We start from the raw sequence: 18,878 nt of genomic DNA on the forward strand, positions 1-18,878 counted from the left end.
AATCAGTGCTGGAGGCTTAGAGGGGAGGCTTTGGGTCTCTCTCTGAGGGTAACTCAGTGATATCAGGTGTGGTGTAGGAGTAGTAGCTGTCACTCTGGGGCCTAGCTCAGGTCCAGCCGGGGCGCTTGGGCATAGCGGGGCAGGAGGAGGAGGAGTAGTGGTGGAGGAAGAGGAGGAGGAGGAGGAGGTGGTGGCAGTAGCAGTAGTACGCAGGTACCATTAAGGGCAATGGAAGAGGCATGGGCACCTTCGTAACAAAGCAATCAATGGGGTTTTAAAACAGCAGTCACACCAAAATAAATAAAGAGATCATGGGAATGAGAGAGAGAGTCAGGAGAGAGAGAGAGAGAGTCAGGAGAGAGAGAGAGTCAGGAGAGAGAGAGAGAGAGAGAGAGAGAGAGAGTCAGGAGAGAGAGAGAGAGAGAGAGAGAGAGAGAGAGAGAGAGAGAGAGAGTCAGGAGAGAGAGAGAGAGAGACAGAGAGAGAGAGAGAGAGAGAGAGAGAGAGAGAGAGAGTCAGGAGAGAGAGAGAGAGAGAGTCAGGAGAGAGAGAGAGAGAGAGTCAGGGAGAGAGAGAGAGAGAGTCAGGGAAGAGAGAGAGAGAGTCAGGAGAGAGAGAGAGAGAGAGAGAGAGAGTCAGAGAGAGAGAGAGAGAGAGAGAGAGTCAGGAGAGAGAGAGAGAGAGTCAGGAGAGAGAGAGAGAGAGTCAGGAGAGAGAGAGAGAGTCAGAGAGAGAGAGAGAGAGAGAGAGAGAGAGAGAGAGAGAGAGACAGGAGAGAGAGAGAGACAGGAGAGAGAGAGAGTCAGGAGAGAGAGAGAGTCAGAGGAGCGAGTCAGGAGAGAGAGAGAGTCAGAGGAGCGAGTCAGGAGAGAGAGAGAGAGAGAGAGAGAGAGAGAGAGAGAGAGTCAGGAGAGAGAGAGACAGGAGAGAGAGAGACAGGAGAGAGAGAGACAGGAGAGAGAGAGTCAGGAGAGAGAGAGAGTCAGGAGAGAGAGAGTCAGGAGAGAGAGAGTCAGGAGAGAGAGAGAGAGAGTCAGGAGAGAGAGAGAGAGAGAGTCAGGAGAGAGAGAGAGAGAGTCAGGAGAGAGAGAGAGAGTCAGGAGAGAGAGAGAGAGAGAGTCAGGAGAGAGAGAGAGAGAGAGAGTCAGGAGAGAGAGAGAGAGAGAGTCAGGAGAGAGAGAGAGAGAGAGTCAGGAGAGAGAGAGAGAGAGAGAGAGAGAGAGAGAGTCAAGAGAGAGAGAGAGAGAGAGAGTCAGGAGAGAGAGAGAGAGAGAGAGTCAGAGAGAGAGAGAGAGAGAGAGTCAGGAGAGAGAGAGAGAGAGAGAGTCAGGAGAGAGAGAGAGAGAGAGAGAGAGAGAGTCAGGAGAGAGAGAGAGAGAGAGAGTCAGGGAGAGAGAGAGAGAGAGAGTCAGGAGAGAGAGAGAGAGAGAGAGTCAGGAGAGAGAGAGAGAGAGAGAGAGAGTCAGGAGAGAGAGAGAGAGAGTCAGGAGAGAGAGAGAGAGAGAGTCAGGAGAGAGAGAGAGAGAGAGAGAGACAGGAGAGAGAGAGAGAGAGAGTCAGGAGAGAGAGAGAGAGACAGGAGAGAGAGAGAGAGACAGGAGAGAGAGAGAGAGAGAGACAGGAGAGAGAGAGAGAGAGAGACAGGAGAGAGAGAGAGAGACAGGAGAGAGAGAGTCAGGAGAGAGAGAGACAGGAGAGAGAGAGAGAGAGAGAGAGTCAGGAGAGAGAGAGAGAGAGTCAGGAGAGAGAGAGTCAAGAGAGAGAGAGACAGAGAGAGAGAGAGAGTCAAGAGAGAGAGAGAGAGAGAGAGAGAGAGAGAGAGTCAGGAGAGAGAGAGAGAGAGAGAGAGAGAGAGAGAGAGAGAGAGAGAGAGAGACAGGAGAGAGAGAGAGAGAGAGACAGGAGAGAGAGAGAGAGAGAGACAGGAGAGAGAGAGAGAGAGAGACAGGAGAGAGAGAGAGAGACAGGAGAGAGAGAGAGAGACAGGAGAGAGAGAGAGAGACAGGAGAGAGAGAGAGAGAGAGAGAGACAGGAGAGAGAGAGAGAGAGAGAGACAGGAGAGAGAGAGAGACAGGAGAGAGAGAGAGTCAGGAGAGAGAGAGAGTCAGGAGAGAGAGAGAGAGAGAGAGAGAGAGAGAGAGAGAGAGAGACAGGAGAGAGAGAGAGAGAGAGAGAGAGGAGAGAGAGAGAGACAGGAGAGAGAGAGAGAGTCAGGAGAGAGAGTCAGGAGAGAGAGAGAGAGAGTCAGGAGAGACTTGATGCATCTCTCCCTTACTCATGCAAACCCTGAGGTCACACCCCCCCCACACACACACACACACAGTGAGGGTGAGCCGTTTCAAAAGAAATTGCTTCGCTGAATACCAATTACATTAGTTTATAATCAGAAATATGTAAAAGCGCAGAATGCTCTGAATTTCTCTCAATGGACTATCGTTAATCAAAATGAGGGGTCCGTTCAGCCACTGAACACTGTTGGTTTACCCTACTGGATCTGGCTAACAAGAAGGGAAGGAAGGTTTACGCTCATTTCAAAATGGCCAACCAAATACATTTAACTCTGCTTCCCCTTGATGGCTCTGAACCCAAACCGGCTGCGCGCGTGCGCCATCGTGCATACATTTTGTCCCCCTACACCAAACACGATCACGACAGGCAGGTTAAAATATCAAAACAAACTCTGAACCAATTCTATTAATTTGGGGACAGGTCGAAAAGCATTAAACATTTATAGCAATTTAGCTAGTTAGCATCCACTTGTCCTATTTAGCTAGCTTGCTGTTGCAAGCTAATTTGTCCTGGGATATAAACATTGAGTTGTTATTTTACCTGAAATGCAAAGTCCTCTACTCCGACAATTAATCCACACATAAAACAGTAAACCGAATCGTTTCTAGTCATCTCTCTTCCTTCCAGGCCTGTTCTTCTCTTGACTTTATATTGCGATTGGCAACTTTCATAAATTAGGTGCATTACCGCCACTGACCTTGTTCGTCTTTCATCACCCACATGGGTATAACCAATGAGGAGATGGCATGTGGGTACCTGCTTCTACAAACCAATGAGGAGATGGGAGAGGCAGGACTTGCAGCGTGATCTGCGTCAGAAATAGAACTGACTTCTATTTTAGCCCTTGGCAACGCAGACGCTCATTGGCGCACGCGAGCAGTGTGGGTGCAATAATTGAATAACATGGATTTCTAAATGTATTTCGTGAGCGGTGTGGTCAGCCTATTAGGAGACTGTGTATGGTCATAATAGGATTTTGAAAATGTTAAATGCATATTTATGTGCGTGTGTGTGAGTATTAGTTTAGCTTGTGATAATAATGAGCAATGTGACTGTAGATTACCCTGACTCACCCTCTCACACACACACACATCCCCTCTCACACACACAACCCAACAACATCGATGTGGGGCATGCATGTAGTCCGTGTGGAGGTCACATCTAATTTCACACCCCATTAGACATGAACCTCCTGCAGTCAAGTCGCTAAGGCAACTGCTCTATGAAAACCTCCAGATATAGAATGATATAGAATAACATGTGTGTGGCATGTCTATGTGTGAGTATCTAATCAACATTTAGCTCAAAGAGGTCAGGTTAGTTTGTTAAGTCCCATTTGTGGAGAGAAGATTCTACCTATGGGTATTTGAACTGTATCAAACTAAGCCACAGTAACAAGGGGGTTAGTATGCTGGTTCACTGTTAACCTGAAACATCCACAACTATCCATCAACGGACGTTTTAACTGTCGCAAACCAGGGTTGTGTGCCCATTGGCATCCTATTCCCTATAGTGCACCTTATGGGCTCTGTTCAAAACAGGGTAGTGCACTATGTAGGGAATAGGGTCCCATTTGGGACACACCCTGTACCTGACTAAGCCATAGGACAAGGGGGGGTTAGTTCCTGAAACATCCCCCCTGAGTTATCCCCATGCTCCCAGACCCCCACCTCTCCATCTCAGCGACCTTACCTCCTCCATGCGGCCCTCACTGTTCTCTGGGTCCCCTTCGGGGGTGGGCTGGGGGGCCCTGGAGTCCTCTGGGTCTGGCCTCTCCTCCACCTCCATAGGGCCAGGGCCGGACGGCTCCGACAGGGAAGACTGCTTCTTCTCCCTAGGGGGGAGAGAGAGAGAAAGCGAGTGAGAGAGAGGAGAGAGAGAGAGCAAGAGGGCGAGAATGAGGATAGAGAGAGATCTGAATAAAGAACGTCATCGTAAATTAGATAACAAACAACGGCAAAGAAGTGGTCTCGTCCTACCTACAACCATTAGCCATGAAAGCTAAAAGGTCAATCTAGTAGGAAGGAACAAAAATGTGTCCCTCATCAAAAAGCAGAGAAGATTAGATGGATGAGTCTACCTCTAGTAAAGAGAGTCGGACACACACAGAGGACAGATCGAGAGGAGAGAGAGAAGACAGTAAACAGAGAGAGAGAGAGAGAGAGAGAGAGAGAGAGAGAGAGAGAGAGAGAGAGAGAGAGAGAGAGAAAGGAGAAGGGAAGGTTGGTTGAGGCCAGTTATCTGGGACAGTGCAACTATAAATAACTTACACACCAGTATACAGCCAACTGACACCCAGCGACCCAGCTATGAGGTCACAAATACTCCTCAAAACAAACTCCTCATGCAGTCAGTCACACACACTGATTGACCAACCAAGACATGCACTGCTGTCTAACCAAAGATCACACGCGTACACACATTGAGATCACTTACAGGGTCATCCTAATGTCACTGACTGATAACCGATTCGAACCCCTCAAGCCTTCCACATCCTCCACACCAAAAACAAAAGCGAAGTCATTGTTCTGCGCGTGTCTCTTACGCTCTCCTAACACACACCTGCAATCTGAGGCCTATGAGGGGCCAGATGTCAACGAGAACACCACCCCAGTGGGGCAGCAGTGGAGGAGCACCCGGTCCCCGATGTGATCATTAAGAGTATGTGTTCGTTGGGACGAGGACCGCCTCTTTGCTAAAGAGGCCCCCATCCCCCCCTCCCCATTTCTTCCTTTATATAATTAAACCCTTACTCCACACTGACCACTGGCAGTCCATGTAGTGCCCTCAAGAGACAGCCTAGCCAGTTGGAGAATTATCACACACATTAAGGGCACACACATCCACAACTGCCAACAGATGTCTTGTGTATTAATGATCTCCCATGGTGACACTTGCTCATTAACATCATGAGCAGTATTTTTTATCATCGTCCGACTTAATCTGACACCAGAGTCATATTTATACATGGCTCTGTCTGACACCATCTCCTCTACACAGCAATAACTAACCTGACAAAAGAAGCAAAAAAGACAACAGTGGTGGAGGACAATGAATCAGTCATACCCACTTCTCAAGTGAGACAGTGTCATTACCTACACTGGATTCATATAGTAAGACAGCCAGTCTGCACTGGCTTCACACAGAGAGTGAGACATGCAGTACATCTATACGTGCACTGAAGTCATACCGAGACAGGTAGTGTACATTCAGATAGAAAATGTCACCTAAACATCCATTGGATTCACAGAGTGTAGGTGAGCTTTAGTACACACACAGCATAACCTGAAACATGTTACGACGAGTCAAGAGCAAGGAGGAAGTAATTCGTTATTTAATTCATAAGCTTAAAAGCTTCTGCATGATTCGCAGTATGACGCGTTTGATCCAGCCACGACCCGTTTTATTACTTACTTATCTGCGTATAAGGATTCTCTGGTACTAGTAAAGTTGAGTGACTGGAGTTACACGGTATCTCCCATCCCCTTCCCCCAACCCGAGTCCGACAGATCCACACCCCACGTGGACGCGGAGAGCGACACTCACGTGCACGACGCATGTATGTAATGTAACGCTTCGTGTCAGTCTAGTAATTAAAACGCCCACCGCTGACAGTTAAAACGTATGTGGCGACACTTTAGCGATAATTTAATTAGGGCACCAGGCGGGCAGGGTGAACGAGCGGTTGAGACGTGACACAATCAGCACTGGCAGCGCCTTAGCTACTACCGATGAAGCCAACGTAATGCCCATCCTTTCGCTCTCCATCTTACCCGTTTTCGGTCCCTTCCGACAGCATATTGTCTGGCTGGAACCGCCGACACCTAACGCTCTATCGCAATCGATTGCTCCAGTCAGGCACGGATTGAAATTGAGGACGAGAAATCCTTATGCGGCTGCCGGGTTTGTGCACTGCGACGGTATCAGAGTAGCAATACACACACGGCGGCCATATTGGATAGCGAGCCGAGAGGGGAAACTAACCTGGATCCTTGGGACCTCCAACTCTGACGTCACCCCATTGAAGTTTACATTTCAAATGTTTCGGGTTATTGTTGTTGGGGTTAGGGAAAAGGCGAAGCGGGAGGATTTACCCTGCCCCTTACTTATCTATAACTAGTCGCGAGAGTAAGCGTTTTGTTGTCGGTAAGCGAAGGGACGCTATATTGTAACAACGAATTTGGCAGTAGTAGAGTAGCTACAATGGATCAAGCTAAACAATTATGGTGTTCTGGCCAATTTAGTGCGTCATCTCTATATGGAATAAACAGTTAACATTTTCTTTCCAATAAATCCATGTGTCAAAATGTCCACATTTGGAAATTAAGCCAAATGTCATTCATCAAAACACAATAAAACCCATGAAACATACTTCAAGACATAGATGGACTTTAAAACGTAATGATAATGAGGTAAGAGTTGCCAGAAGATACGTTTTTATTTAACTAGGCAAGTCCGTTAAGAATAAATTCTTATTTACAATGATGGCCGGCCAAACCCGAACAACGCTGGGCCGGTTGTGATACAGCCTGGATTCAAACCAGGGTGTCTGTAGTGACGCCTCTAGCACTGAGATGCAGTGCCTTAGACCGCTGCCCCACTTGGGGGCCCAACGTGGAAAACTAGTAGGCCGCAATGAGGTACGTTTTCCGACCCATATCTCACGCCGGCTCCAAAGTGTCTTAATAATGTAATCATAATTGCATTCCGACCCCAGTGCATCTCAGTGTAAACAAGTGTACGGGTAGAGTCGGTGTCCTCTGGCAAAGGACAAGACACAAAATATATCTGCACACACATTCTAATGGTGCTTCCTGCTTTTATTATAACCTAAACTCACAATCGCTACCATGAGACGTTCATCCACTCCTGGAGTCCAATCATCCATCCACAGATCAATGACCAGGGCCCGGCTTCCCGATAGTGATGGAGCTTAGGAGCACTTTAACGATGCATCTTTCCTACAACGGCCCGAAGATGTAACTTGCGTTTCTCAAAACAACACGCAGAGAGAACAGTCGATAAGTTGGAGCATGTGTCCATACTTATAGTATTGAAAGAAAGGGAGCACTGATCTCGGATCAGTTTTCTCCATTCAAATCTTACCAAACATTATTTTACAATACTGATGACGGATCAGCTCCTATCACCACCTATGGCTGCAAATATTGAGGTGGCTTATTCTAATTGCTTACCCAATCAAAATGCACTAAATCACTGATTTGGCACATCATTGCACACATGTTGGGCTACACATGAAATAGAGACAAATTAGACAGCCTACAAGTATCAAAATAGAACTCAGTTGAACATTAAATGTATTTCTTTATGATTACCCCGGGCCCGTACTGTTTATTTTAAATGCAGTCATCTCAATTTTCATTTGAAGCATCTTTTTATATGTCGCTTGTTTGTATAAATTGCAAAGACATTGGCAACTTTGTTCTGAAGTTATCAGAGAGAGACAAACCATGTGCTTCTATGTTTAGCAGAGATGTGTATAAAGTGACGTGGGGAAGGCAAAAATACATCTAACGTCGCACTTAGCTGTTCAACGAGTGGTCTGAGTTAGGCATTAGATTACGAGCAGGTTCAAAGTGCGACGTTAAAAACATTGGTTTTGGGAAGCCGTTTGGAAATGTAACAATGCTCCTAGGAACGTTCTCACGATGACTTAGCCTTAAGATGCTTTTGGGAAACCGGGCGCAGGAGCAAGTGCTAAACATGTTAAATTCCAAAGAAACATTCACATTACAGACAACTGAGGCAGGGATGATACAGGGGGGTTCTATTAATGTCGGCCCGGTCGCACATGTAGGTGTGTTTTGCACCTTTATAGGGTTAGGGTTCCCAAATGCCCATATCTCCACGTTACAGCTGTTGTTTACGGAAGACAGATGGAACCATCTGTGTTAATTAGCTACAGTCCATTCGGAAAGTTTTCAGACCCCTTGACTTTTTCCACATTTGGTTAAGTTGCAGCCTTATTCAATTTTTTTTAAACTCAATCTTCACACAATACCCCAACATAAAGTGAAAACAGGTTTTTAGGAATTTTTGCTAATTTATAAAAAACAGAAATACCTTAGGTAAATAAGTATTCAGACCCTTTGCTATGAGACAAAATTGAGCTCGGGTGCATCCTGTTTCCATTGATCATCCTTGATGTTTCTACAACTTGATTGGAGTCCACCTGTGGTAAAATAAATAAATTGGGCACGATTTGGAAAGGCACAAACCTGTCTAGATAAGGTCCCACAGTTGACAGTGTTGGTCTGTGCAAAAACCAAGCCATGAGGTTGAAGGAGTTGTCTGTAGAGCGTTGAGACAGGATTGTGTTGATGCACCGATCTGAGGAAGGGTATCAAAACATTTCTGTGGCATTGAAGGTCCCCAAGAACACAGTGGCCTTCATCATTCTTAAAACTTAAAAAGTTTGGAACCACCAAGACTCTTCCAAGAGCTGACCGCCCGGCCAAACTGAGCAATCGGGGGAGAAAGGCCTTGGTAAGGGAGGTGACCAAGAACCCGATGGTCACTCTGACAGAGCTCCAGAGTTCCTCTGTGGAGATGGGAGAACCTTCCAGAAGGACAACCATCTCTGCAGCCCTCCACCAACCAGGCCTTTATGGTAGAGTGGCCAGACGGAAGCCACTCCTCAGTAGAAGGTACATGACAGCCCGCTTGGAGTTTGCCAAAAGGCACCTAAAGGACTCCCAGACCATGAGAAACAAGATTCTCTGGTCTGAAGAAACCAAGATTGAACTCTTTGGCCTGAATGCCAAGCATCACATCTGGAAGAAACCTGGCACCGTCCGTACGGCGAAGCATGGTGGTGGCAGCATCATGCTGTGGGGATGTTTTTCAGCGGCAGGGACTGGGAGACTAGTCAGGATCGAGGGAAAGATGAACAGAGTAAAGCTCAGGACCTCAGACTGGGTTCACCTTCCAACAGAACAATGACCCTAAGCACGCAACTAAGACAATGCAGAAGTGGCTTCGGGACAAGTCTCTGAATGTCCTTGAGTGGCCCAGCCAGAGTCCAGACCTGAACATCTCTGGAGCGACCTGAAAATAGCTGTGCAGTGATGCTCCCCATTCAGCTTGAGAGGATCTGCAGAGAAGAATGAGAGAAACTCCCCAAATACAGGTGTGCCAAGCTTGTAGTGTCATACCCAAGAAGACTCGAGGCTGTAATCGCTGCCAAAGGTGCTTCAATAAAAGTACTAGGTAAAAGGTCTGAATACTTATGTAAATGTCATATTTCAGTTTATTTGTAATCAATGTGCAACATTTTCTAAACCTGTTTTTGCTTTGTCATTATGGGATATTGTGTGTAGATTGAGGGGGAAAAAGCTATTTAATCCATTTTAAAATAAGGCTGTAACTTTAAATGTGGAAAAAGTCTAGGGGTCTGAATACTTTCCTAATGTACTGTATCTAGCGTGCTCTGAACACCTGTGTGTAAAGTCTTATTCACACGGGATTAGTTTTACTGGGGGAGACAGGGTTATGGAATTATGTGCAAGAGCACAAATCAACATATCCATTATTAAGTCCCGTCCGAATCCGCCACGTCGGTCACTTTACAGTAATAATTCAAGCTGCAAACCCCCCCCCAAAAAAACAAGTCCACGGTCCTCTTATATTACTAATCTAGTGCAAATCGACATCCCTGTGTTTTGAGAGAAATGTCTGAATTTGACAGGTGTACCTGGCGGTTTGAGAGTTAAAATAGGCCTAACTAAATCGATCAATTGATGCTTAAAACGCAGTGCTGCGCATAGCCCATAAAGAGCCTACATGTGTCAACTTTTAGTGAATGCCTTTGTTTATATGTTGTGCCAATGAATTGAACATTGCCAAATGCATCAGTAAAAAAGTGTCTATTTAATGCAACCCTTGCTGTTCATAAAAGCAGCCTTCCAACAAAACTACATTTTCAGAAATGACAAGTTCACTTTCTCATCCATAGCCTTAAAATGCATCTCAAGTGCAAGTACACGGTTTAGCGCACATTTGCAAGCTGGGGGGCATGTAGGACGTCTACTGCAGATAGCGAAAATAATGATTAGGATCACACTTCCTCAATTCCAACATTATGTCGACACTATACCAAAGATGGTTTGGAATGGTTTAGAAACTTGGGAGCCAAGCTCAAGTTGTCAGTGTAGCCTGTTATTGCCCGGACATGTTGAAATAGCTTTACGCCCAGAATAAAAACCTCCAGGCGAATTCCTTCAGAAGTAACTTCTTGAAAAATAAATAATGGGACACGTCATCCAAAAACGTATACTTTTGACTCATCTGCCCATAGAACATTCTTCCAAGAGTCATCCAGGTTCTTCCAGGTGCTTTTTGGCAAACTTGCATACACTTTTCGGACGAGATGGGTCCCATTATGTCTGGCGAAAACCAAATCCTGCATTCCACAGTAAGAACCTCATACCAACGGTCAAGCATGGTGGTGGTGGTGTGATGGTTTAGGGATGCTTTGCTGTCTCAGGACCTGGACGACTTGCCTTAATAGAAGGAACCATGAATTCTGCTCTGTATCAGAATTCTACAGGAGAATGTCAGACCATCTGCCTGTGAGCTGAAGCACAGCAAGACACACAAATAAGTCAAACTTTTTGGGTTATTTGTAAACTCAGGTTCCCTTTATCTAATATTAGGTTTTGGTTGAAGATCTGATAACATTCTGTAAAAATGATGCAACAGATCAGAACGTTTAGCTTAAAAAATGTTGATAAACTTATTTCTTAACATTATTAGCGCAGCAAAGTTCACAAGGCAGGAGGCTACGCACAAATGTGGATTTTGCTAGAGGACAATGAAAGCAAGTTGAAAATCAATAGAACATGAGAGAAATAGGCTACTGGTTTCAATGGCATATGGAAGTCTTGATGAAATAATTGCCTCCACGGATAGTGTCGGACTTTGCCTAGGCTACTTTGAAGCAAGGTAAAACATGCCTCATATGTAGTAAAATGTTCAGGTTTCAAACAAGCAGCTAAATGCTTTCAAAATGCATACTGCCTCCAGCACATTACAAAGTGGTGTGTGACACACTGATGAAGCCTGCCTTCCTTGCCTATGCATTTAAATGGCTAACGGGAAGTGCGTTTCAATTACCAGTTGAGAAAAAAAAAATATTACCTCTTTAATCGTGGTCAAAAAACGTTTGAACACGTGATTGCATTTGGAATTGTGGCGTAATGTTTGGGCTTATACAAGTGCTGTCTGATTTTCTTCTAAAGGGCTCTGCATCTGTATGCTGTGCGTGTGATAAATACGATTTTTTTACATTTAACTAGGCAAGTCCGTTAAGAGCAAATTCTTATTTACAATGACGGCCTAGGAACAGTGGGTTAACTGCCTTGTTCAGGGGCAGAGCGACAGATTTTTACCTTGTCAGCTCAGGGATTCGATCTTGCGACCTTCCGGTTACTAGTCCAACGCTCTAACCACTAGGCTACCCGCCGCCCCAGATACATAACCAATATACACACGCATCATTTAGTGGAATTAAATTGCTGCAAATTAACCATGACCAGTCAAACGTATTAAAATCAACCGGCGGCAATTCTTTTTTTTCAACAGACAAAATCCAGCTATTACCGGCTAACAGAAACCCTGGTGGGTGTGTGTGTACAGAACCGCAAGGACTGTGTGCGTTGTGAGAGCAACTCAAATGGTATTATGGCTGACCTGGAAGGTTGTTTCTTCTCTCCTCCTTTTTCCAGTCTTCTCCTTTCATGCCCTCTTCCTTTTCCTGGGACAGATTTCTGAGAAACAAATAGAATGAGCAAATGATATATGGCAAAATATCAAAGCACCGTGTTAAGAGACAAAAGCAAGACGCCACTTCTGTAGCAGTAAAGAACCCCCTTTTTATATGACCAAATAAAAGCATGTCAAGAAAGATTGCTGGGTAATTCTCCTCAGCCCACACTGACCCAGTCAGTATGAGAAGGTGAGTTTAACTCACTTGCACCCAGAGAGACACACTGTCTGTCTGGTGCATCAGTATTAGCATGGCGGGATCATCATCGGAGACTAACGTCTACACTGCTCTAGTACTGAAGAGTGATGGCAGCTTGTCATTGCAGAGAGAAAGATTTGATTGACATCCGGATTAGCCAGTCACTAACCTTTTTTTTGTCCCGGGAGGAGGTGGAGCCAGAGGAACGTGATGAAGAGGATCCAGAATCCGAGTCGGAGGATGAAGAGTCGCCGCTGGAGGGGGATGACCTCCTGTCGCTCGCCTTCTTCCTCTGCCTGCACCGCTCTTCTTCCTTCTTCCTCACATCTTCCTTCCGCTTCTTCTCTTCTTCTCCCTTACCTGGGTAAGAGGGGGGCAGAACAGGCCCCATGGGCTCAACCTCAACAGCCTCTTCAGGTCCTCTTCTCCTGGTCTCGCCGGCGGCTTTCGGTGTCTCCTTTTCTGCCTGGCTGTCACTCTCCGTCTCTGTTTTTGCAATGTCTCCTCCAGTTTTCCATCCAGGCTTTTCCGCGGACGCCTTTTTCGGTGAAGTGACCTCTATGGTGTTGTCTGTGTCCTGCTGGGCTCCTGAGATGAGGACTTCCTGTTTGAGGGGGGGTTCCCCTGGGGTGGTCACCACCACAGACCCCTGCTGCCCAGGTTTGGGAGGGGATGCCATGGAGCCGGATGAGGTGTCGGAGAACATGCGGGGCTTCTTGGGGGCGAGATCAGGCAGGCAGGTGGTTGAGCCGGGAGGGGAGGAGAGGGGTTCGTCCCTGTCGAAGGGTGACTTCTTCGGGCTGTCCACCTGGTGCACCGCAGGCACCTCTGACCCCCCAGACCCAAACTGCGAGGACACAGACGTCACATCACGTCCGTGCTTCCATGGCGGCAGGCAACTCTCACTCTCTTCCTGTTTCTCCTTCTCCACTTGCTTCATCTCCCTTTCCTCCACCTGCTTCTTTTCTTTCTCAGTCCTCTTCTGTGCCGTCTCTCCAGATGGACCCTGGGGCTCCGCGGTGAGGGTGATGCTGGGGACAGCTGCTCCAGACACCAGAGAGAGAGGATGGAACTGGGCTCCTGATCCAAACATAGACACTGGTGCAGGGACATCAGGTACAGGGACAGTTCCGGAGTGCGCTGCGCTGCTGCCTCCGATGTGGGTGATAGCAGCCCCAGGGAACAGGACTACCCCAACCTCCGGTCCTGCTTCTGGGACGCTGCTACCGCCATCTCCTGGTCCGGACGACTCCCCACCAGGACCTGTCTGGCCGTCTGAGGCACCCTCACCTCTCTTCCCGAACGCTCCCTCGGAAGCCATCTTGCGGGCGAGCAGGGAGAGGGGTCCGGGCCGCGCTGGGCCAGGGGCTCTGGGCTGCTGGAGCGGGAGCTGGAGTCGGAGTCCTGCCTCTGGAGGCCACCTGGAGGGGAGCGGACGGCTACCCCAGCCCCTGCTCCTTCTGGCTCCTCATCCATGTCGGGCGGGCTCTGCTTGGGGGTGTCGGGGAGGGGAAAGGAGAGCTCTGGGGGTGGAGAGGGGGGCGGGGTGGGCTGGCGGAGCTGCATCGGGGGCTGGTGTACTACCTGCTGAGGGGGGATGTGTTGCGGAGGCTGGAGCTTGCGTCTGGATCTCTCTCGGCCCACTGGGACGCTGGGGGAAGGCTGCTGGGGCCGAGGGGGAGGGGAACGTCCTCCTCTTCCTCCGCCTCCGACCCCTCTCCTTGCCCCTGCCGCAGGTCCCCACTCATCTTCGTCCTCCTCACTGCTGTCATCTTCATCATCATCGCTGTCTTCCTGGACACGGTTACCCCCGGCGCTGGCTGCTGCCCGAGCGGAGCGGCTGAGGTGGAGCACATAGTGGGCGGGTCGGTCGTCATCCGCCGGGGCGGTGCCTTCATTATCCTGGGCCTGGACGCGGGGGGGCATGGAGGGTGGCAGGCCCTGGCGCTCAGGGTCCCCCAGGACACGCACAGACAGCGAGGCCACAGCGCGGGGCGGTGAGGGGGTGGTGGGCTCCTCATGGCGGGGGCCAGTGTGGAGTGAGAGACGCTGCTGCATCCAGGATCCAGGGGCGTCAGGGGATTCCTGGGGCACGGAGCCTGGGCCAAAGTGTGGTCTGCGAGACATCATCCCTTTGCCCATACCCTGAGACATCATTCCTTGCCCCATCATCATTGGTCCACCTCCTTCCTCTTCCTCGGCCCGGGTCAGTGGGGGCTGGGAGGGTATGGGGCGATGCTGAGGTAAAGAGAAAGAGAGAGAGAAATTGAGACTGTTGGCTAGCCTGATATGAACAAGAAATTATAGAAGAATAAATATATCTTGGACCGTTCGAATGTGATTGGCTTTTGAGCGTCTTCTGCTCCTGTGTATGTGTTACTGACCTTGTCAGGGTGGTAGGAAGCACTGTCATTGTCCTGCTCTGTGTCGTCGTCGTCGTCGTCATCGTCGTCCTCCTCCTCCTCCTCCGGGCCTGTTTCCCCTGCTGAGAGGAAACAGAGGTTAGACGTTAGGAGTCAGAGTTTGGAACTGGGATGTCTGCAGACTCTGCACTACAACTCAATTGGGAATGGAGAGAACAAGAACATACCAAAAATAACCTGGTATATACAAATCATTTAAACTGGATAGCTTTATCTCCATCTCTACATTCAAAGACTCAATCGAGGGGCTCCCGAGTGGCGCAGCGGTTTAAGGCACTGCATCTCAGTGCTACAGACCCTGGTTCGATCCTGGGCTGTATCACAACCGGTCGTGATTGGGAGTCCCATACAGCGGCGCACAATTGGCCCAGCATCGTCCGGGTTAGGGTTTGGCCGTCATTGTAAATAAGAATTTGGTCTTAACTGACTTGCCTAGTAAAATAAATAAAAATCATGGATACTCTTACGGACACTTGTGGCTGCTTCATGTGATGCATTGTCGTCTTTACTTTTTTGCCCTTTGTGCTGTTGTCTGTGCCTAACAATGTTTGTACCATGTTGTCATGTTGTGTTGCTGCCATGATGTGTTATCTTACACGGAATCCAAACCAGATGTGCACTATTGTGCATAAATGTATTTTGTCCCCCCACACCAAACGCGATCACGACACACAGGTTAAAATATTTTAAAAAAACTCTGAACCAATTACATTAATTTGGGGACAGGTCCAAAAGCATTAAACATTTATGACAATTTAGCTACCTAGCTTGCTGTTGCTAGCTAATTTGTCCTGGGATATAAACATTGAGTTGTTATTTTACCTGAAATGCACAAGGTCCTCTACTCCGACAATTAATCCACACATAAAACGGTCAATCGAATCGTTTCTAGTCATCTCTCCTCCTTCCAGGCTTTTTCATCTTTGAACTTATATGGTGATTGGCATCTAAACTTTCATAGTATTACCACAACGACCGACAACACAGTCCGTCTTTCAATCACCCACGTGGGTATAACCAATGAGGAGATGGCACGTGGGTATCTGCTTCTATAAACCAATGAGGAGATGGGAGAGGCAGGACTTGCAGCGCGATCTGCGTCACAAATAGAACTGACTTCTATTTTAGCCCATGGCAACGCAGACGCTCGCGAGCAGTGTGGGTGCAGTAATTGAATAATATAGATTTCTACATTTATTTTGCAGCACACGCGACGCGAGCGGTGTAGTCAGGGTATTACGTCTCTCTTTATGTAGTGTTGTGATGTCCCATCGTGATGTGTGTTTTGTCCTACATTTTTAGTCCCAGCCCCCGTCCCCGCAGGAGGCCTTTTGCCTCTTGGTAGGCCGTCATTGTAAATAATAATTTGTTCTTAGCTGACTTGTCTAGTTAAATAAAGGTTAAAATAAATAAAGACAAGTTGTTAGTACAGCTTCAGGTAAAATAATAAATATATTAAAGTGGTTACTGTGGTTTATTCCTAGTAGTTCTCCTCAGCCCACACTGACCCAGTCAGTATGAGAAGGTGAGTTTAACTCACTTGCACCCAGAGAGACACACTGTCTGTCTGGTGCATCAGTATTAGCATGGCGGGATCATCATCGGAGACAATAAGGACTTGGGGACATTACATGGTGCAAGAGGCCTGAGATGGGCCCACTATCCATATATGCAGATGACAAGTGCACTCAGCTATAAAGCCACTGTTTATATGCAGATGTGAATGGCACTAAGCTAACTGCCCTCCATTCATTCACTGGTATCACTCTACATTGGTATCATTCTACAGTGGTTAACTGCACTAAGCTATAGGGCCATTGTTCAGATGTAGTTCTAGTCTGCGCTCTATGTCCAAACTCACATACCACTTACAATGCATGTCCAAAACCTTGCTTCAGTGTGGATATTGGAACAGACTACTATGTTCCAATGTCCACTCAACACTAGCATTCTATGTTAAGTAGTGTGCTAGTGTGGATATTAGAGCCTGGTTGTGTGTGTCTTACCATCGGCCTCTGCCGCCTCCCGGGCCTCTCTCTCCAGCCTCTGGCGGAGGAGCTCCTGCTGCTGAGCCAGGTACTGCTTTATGAAGCTGTTCTGGCTCATCTCCTCCCCAATCTGAACACACAGGGGACATAAGCACAGCATTAGAAAGCCGGGAAGGGAAAGACAAGGCTATCTGTGCGTTTTAATGATACAGGACTCATCTTCACCACAATCTAAAATGATAGACACAATCAGGGGGGGGGTTAAATGATCACCTTTGTGCATCGAAAGATACAGGTTGAAATATTTTCTAATTCATTTGAGGGTAAAAAAATATATACATTTCTGGTCTGAAACACGATGACTGCAAATCAGGTAACCTCCGTAATATTGTTTCTACATCTAGTACTGACTCTTCAAACAGTAGTGTATTGCTTGGTCTCTTACCTGGGAGTTGGGCTGGAGCCCAATGTGGGAAGTGGAAGTCTTCTTAACATTTTCCAACATCAGAGCCTAAAACAGAGAGCAAACTACTGGTTAAAACACAAACAGAACCATGCTGTTGTATTTTCACTGAAATGCAGGCTAATAAGAGCTATTGGTTTATTCTCCTCAGCACACACTGACCCAGTCAGTATGCAAAAGTGAGTTTAACTCACTTGCACCCAGAGACACACTGTCAGTCTGGTGCATCAGTATTAGCATGGCGGGATCATCATAGGAGAGAAGAAAAAAGCAATACAGACAGTACTAAACATTTACATTGTAGCAAAACTAACCGAATTATTGGAGGCACATACATGAAATCAGTCAACAAATGTAGCATCCTAGACAGGACAACAAGCCCTTGATCCTATTCCAACTCCAGCTGCAAGTGATGCCCAAAACTTCGTCATAGTGGTCGGAAGCAGGGTCTCTGAAACATACTCTCTGTCCTGTCCTGCCCTCCGCAGCTTCTCTTCTAATGAACAGACCCGTTTTAATTCTATGTAGGCTGAATAGGGAACGTAGAAGCGAAATGGATCGTTGATCTGTTGCATAGGAGGGGCATCATTGGGATGGGTAAATCCAAATCGACTCGGGTCATTGAGTTTCTAGTGCCAAACAGTTTCGATCGCCCTTCCACTGACATTTGCAAACCTTCAGCTTGCATTCTATTGGAAATGCGGAAGAATAGCCCATTTTTACACACAGGATATTGCCCATAATACAAGCATAGGAAACTGCATGGCTGATTGAAAAACGGGTCGTTATAACGTATGACATTATTTGTGATTGCTGAGCATTGTGTGCAATTCTAAGTTAAGACACTTATGAGGCAATTATAATGCAATTGGAAAATGTATTTTTCTAATGATGGTGTCCAAATTAATATTCAGCACTAACAGTAGTTTGCTGGAAACCTAACGTTTTTCAGTGGCGGTAGTGTTAAGGAAATGTTTTACTTTGTTAAATAATATAGCTAGCTAATTGAAGAGAAAAAGAAAAGCATCTTCACGTTAATTATCTAAAATATTCTTGCCTTACTAAGCTAGCTAGTTACGTAGCTAGCGAACTATAGCTAATGTTCCTATAAACAGCGCATATGGGCAGGCGCGTACCCAATCACCCTGCCCCCTTTTCCTCTCACTCACAGAGCGCGGGCCCGACGACAGAGGGACTGCTGCTAGTTAGTTTGCTAACATTAACACACGCTCCGATTGGGCCTTCAGTTCGGTCCGTGCAACACATCTCAACTTTGAAGTGTGTTGCACCACAAAATACACTTATACAATTGGTTCGACGTATTTTAACACACCGATGGATAATTTGCCAGACCTGAAATCCTCCGCACGCGTACGAGTGCCTAATATTATGATTCCCGCACCCGAAACACGGCCTATAATTCACTCTCGCCTCCTGCTTAACTTGACCAGCTCGTCGGTAGAAGCAATTACCGGCGCCAAACTTACCCCTTTCAGTCGCTTAATGAGCGCATTTTTCGCCCCGCTTTTAGGGAGGTGTCGGTGCTCCAAAGCGGCTTTTAAATCCGCCACACGGAGCGATTGAAGCGATTTACCATCCAGCGTAACATCTTCATCGGCCATTTTGCTTTCCTGTCGCTCTGTCAACTCACAGGCGTCGGTCGCAACGTCCTCCGAACGTCCTCCGAATCCCCGCCAACGTCACAGTTCGGCAGTCTCCGGAGGGGGTGG

The 18,878-nt window shown here is 47.2% G+C and overlaps 1 protein-coding gene and 3 non-coding genes across 4 annotated transcripts in view; all 4 read right to left on the reverse strand.

Moving 5' to 3' along the window:
- acin1b (apoptotic chromatin condensation inducer 1b) overlaps nt 1-18,809 on the reverse strand; it is a 28,662-nt gene extending 9,853 nt beyond the window's left edge. Inside the window, 8 exon segments of the mRNA XM_014156137.2 lie at nt 3,982-4,123; nt 12,001-12,077; nt 12,444-13,630; nt 13,633-14,512; nt 14,659-14,759; nt 16,704-16,815; nt 17,131-17,196; nt 18,636-18,809. Of these exon segments, the coding sequence (XP_014011612.2) occupies nt 3,982-4,123; nt 12,001-12,077; nt 12,444-13,630; nt 13,633-14,512; nt 14,659-14,759; nt 16,704-16,815; nt 17,131-17,196; nt 18,636-18,770 (2,700 nt within the window). The 5' untranslated portion in view covers nt 18,771-18,809.
- LOC123728808 (small nucleolar RNA U6-53/MBII-28) lies at nt 12,229-12,347 on the reverse strand. Its single transcript, XR_006760582.1, has one exon. It is a non-coding gene; the product is annotated as a small nucleolar RNA U6-53/MBII-28 (small nucleolar RNA).
- On the reverse strand, nt 16,186-16,304 carry LOC123728809 (small nucleolar RNA U6-53/MBII-28). Its single transcript, XR_006760583.1, has one exon. It is a non-coding gene; the product is annotated as a small nucleolar RNA U6-53/MBII-28 (small nucleolar RNA).
- LOC123728810 (small nucleolar RNA U6-53/MBII-28) lies at nt 17,291-17,407 on the reverse strand. Its single transcript, XR_006760584.1, has one exon. It is a non-coding gene; the product is annotated as a small nucleolar RNA U6-53/MBII-28 (small nucleolar RNA).
- Nucleotides 18,810-18,878: the final 69 nt, after the last annotated feature.

The sequence above is a fragment of the Salmo salar genome, chromosome ssa18 (assembly GCF_905237065.1).
Source record: "Salmo salar chromosome ssa18, Ssal_v3.1, whole genome shotgun sequence".
Classification (NCBI taxonomy): domain Eukaryota; kingdom Metazoa; phylum Chordata; class Actinopteri; order Salmoniformes; family Salmonidae; genus Salmo; species Salmo salar.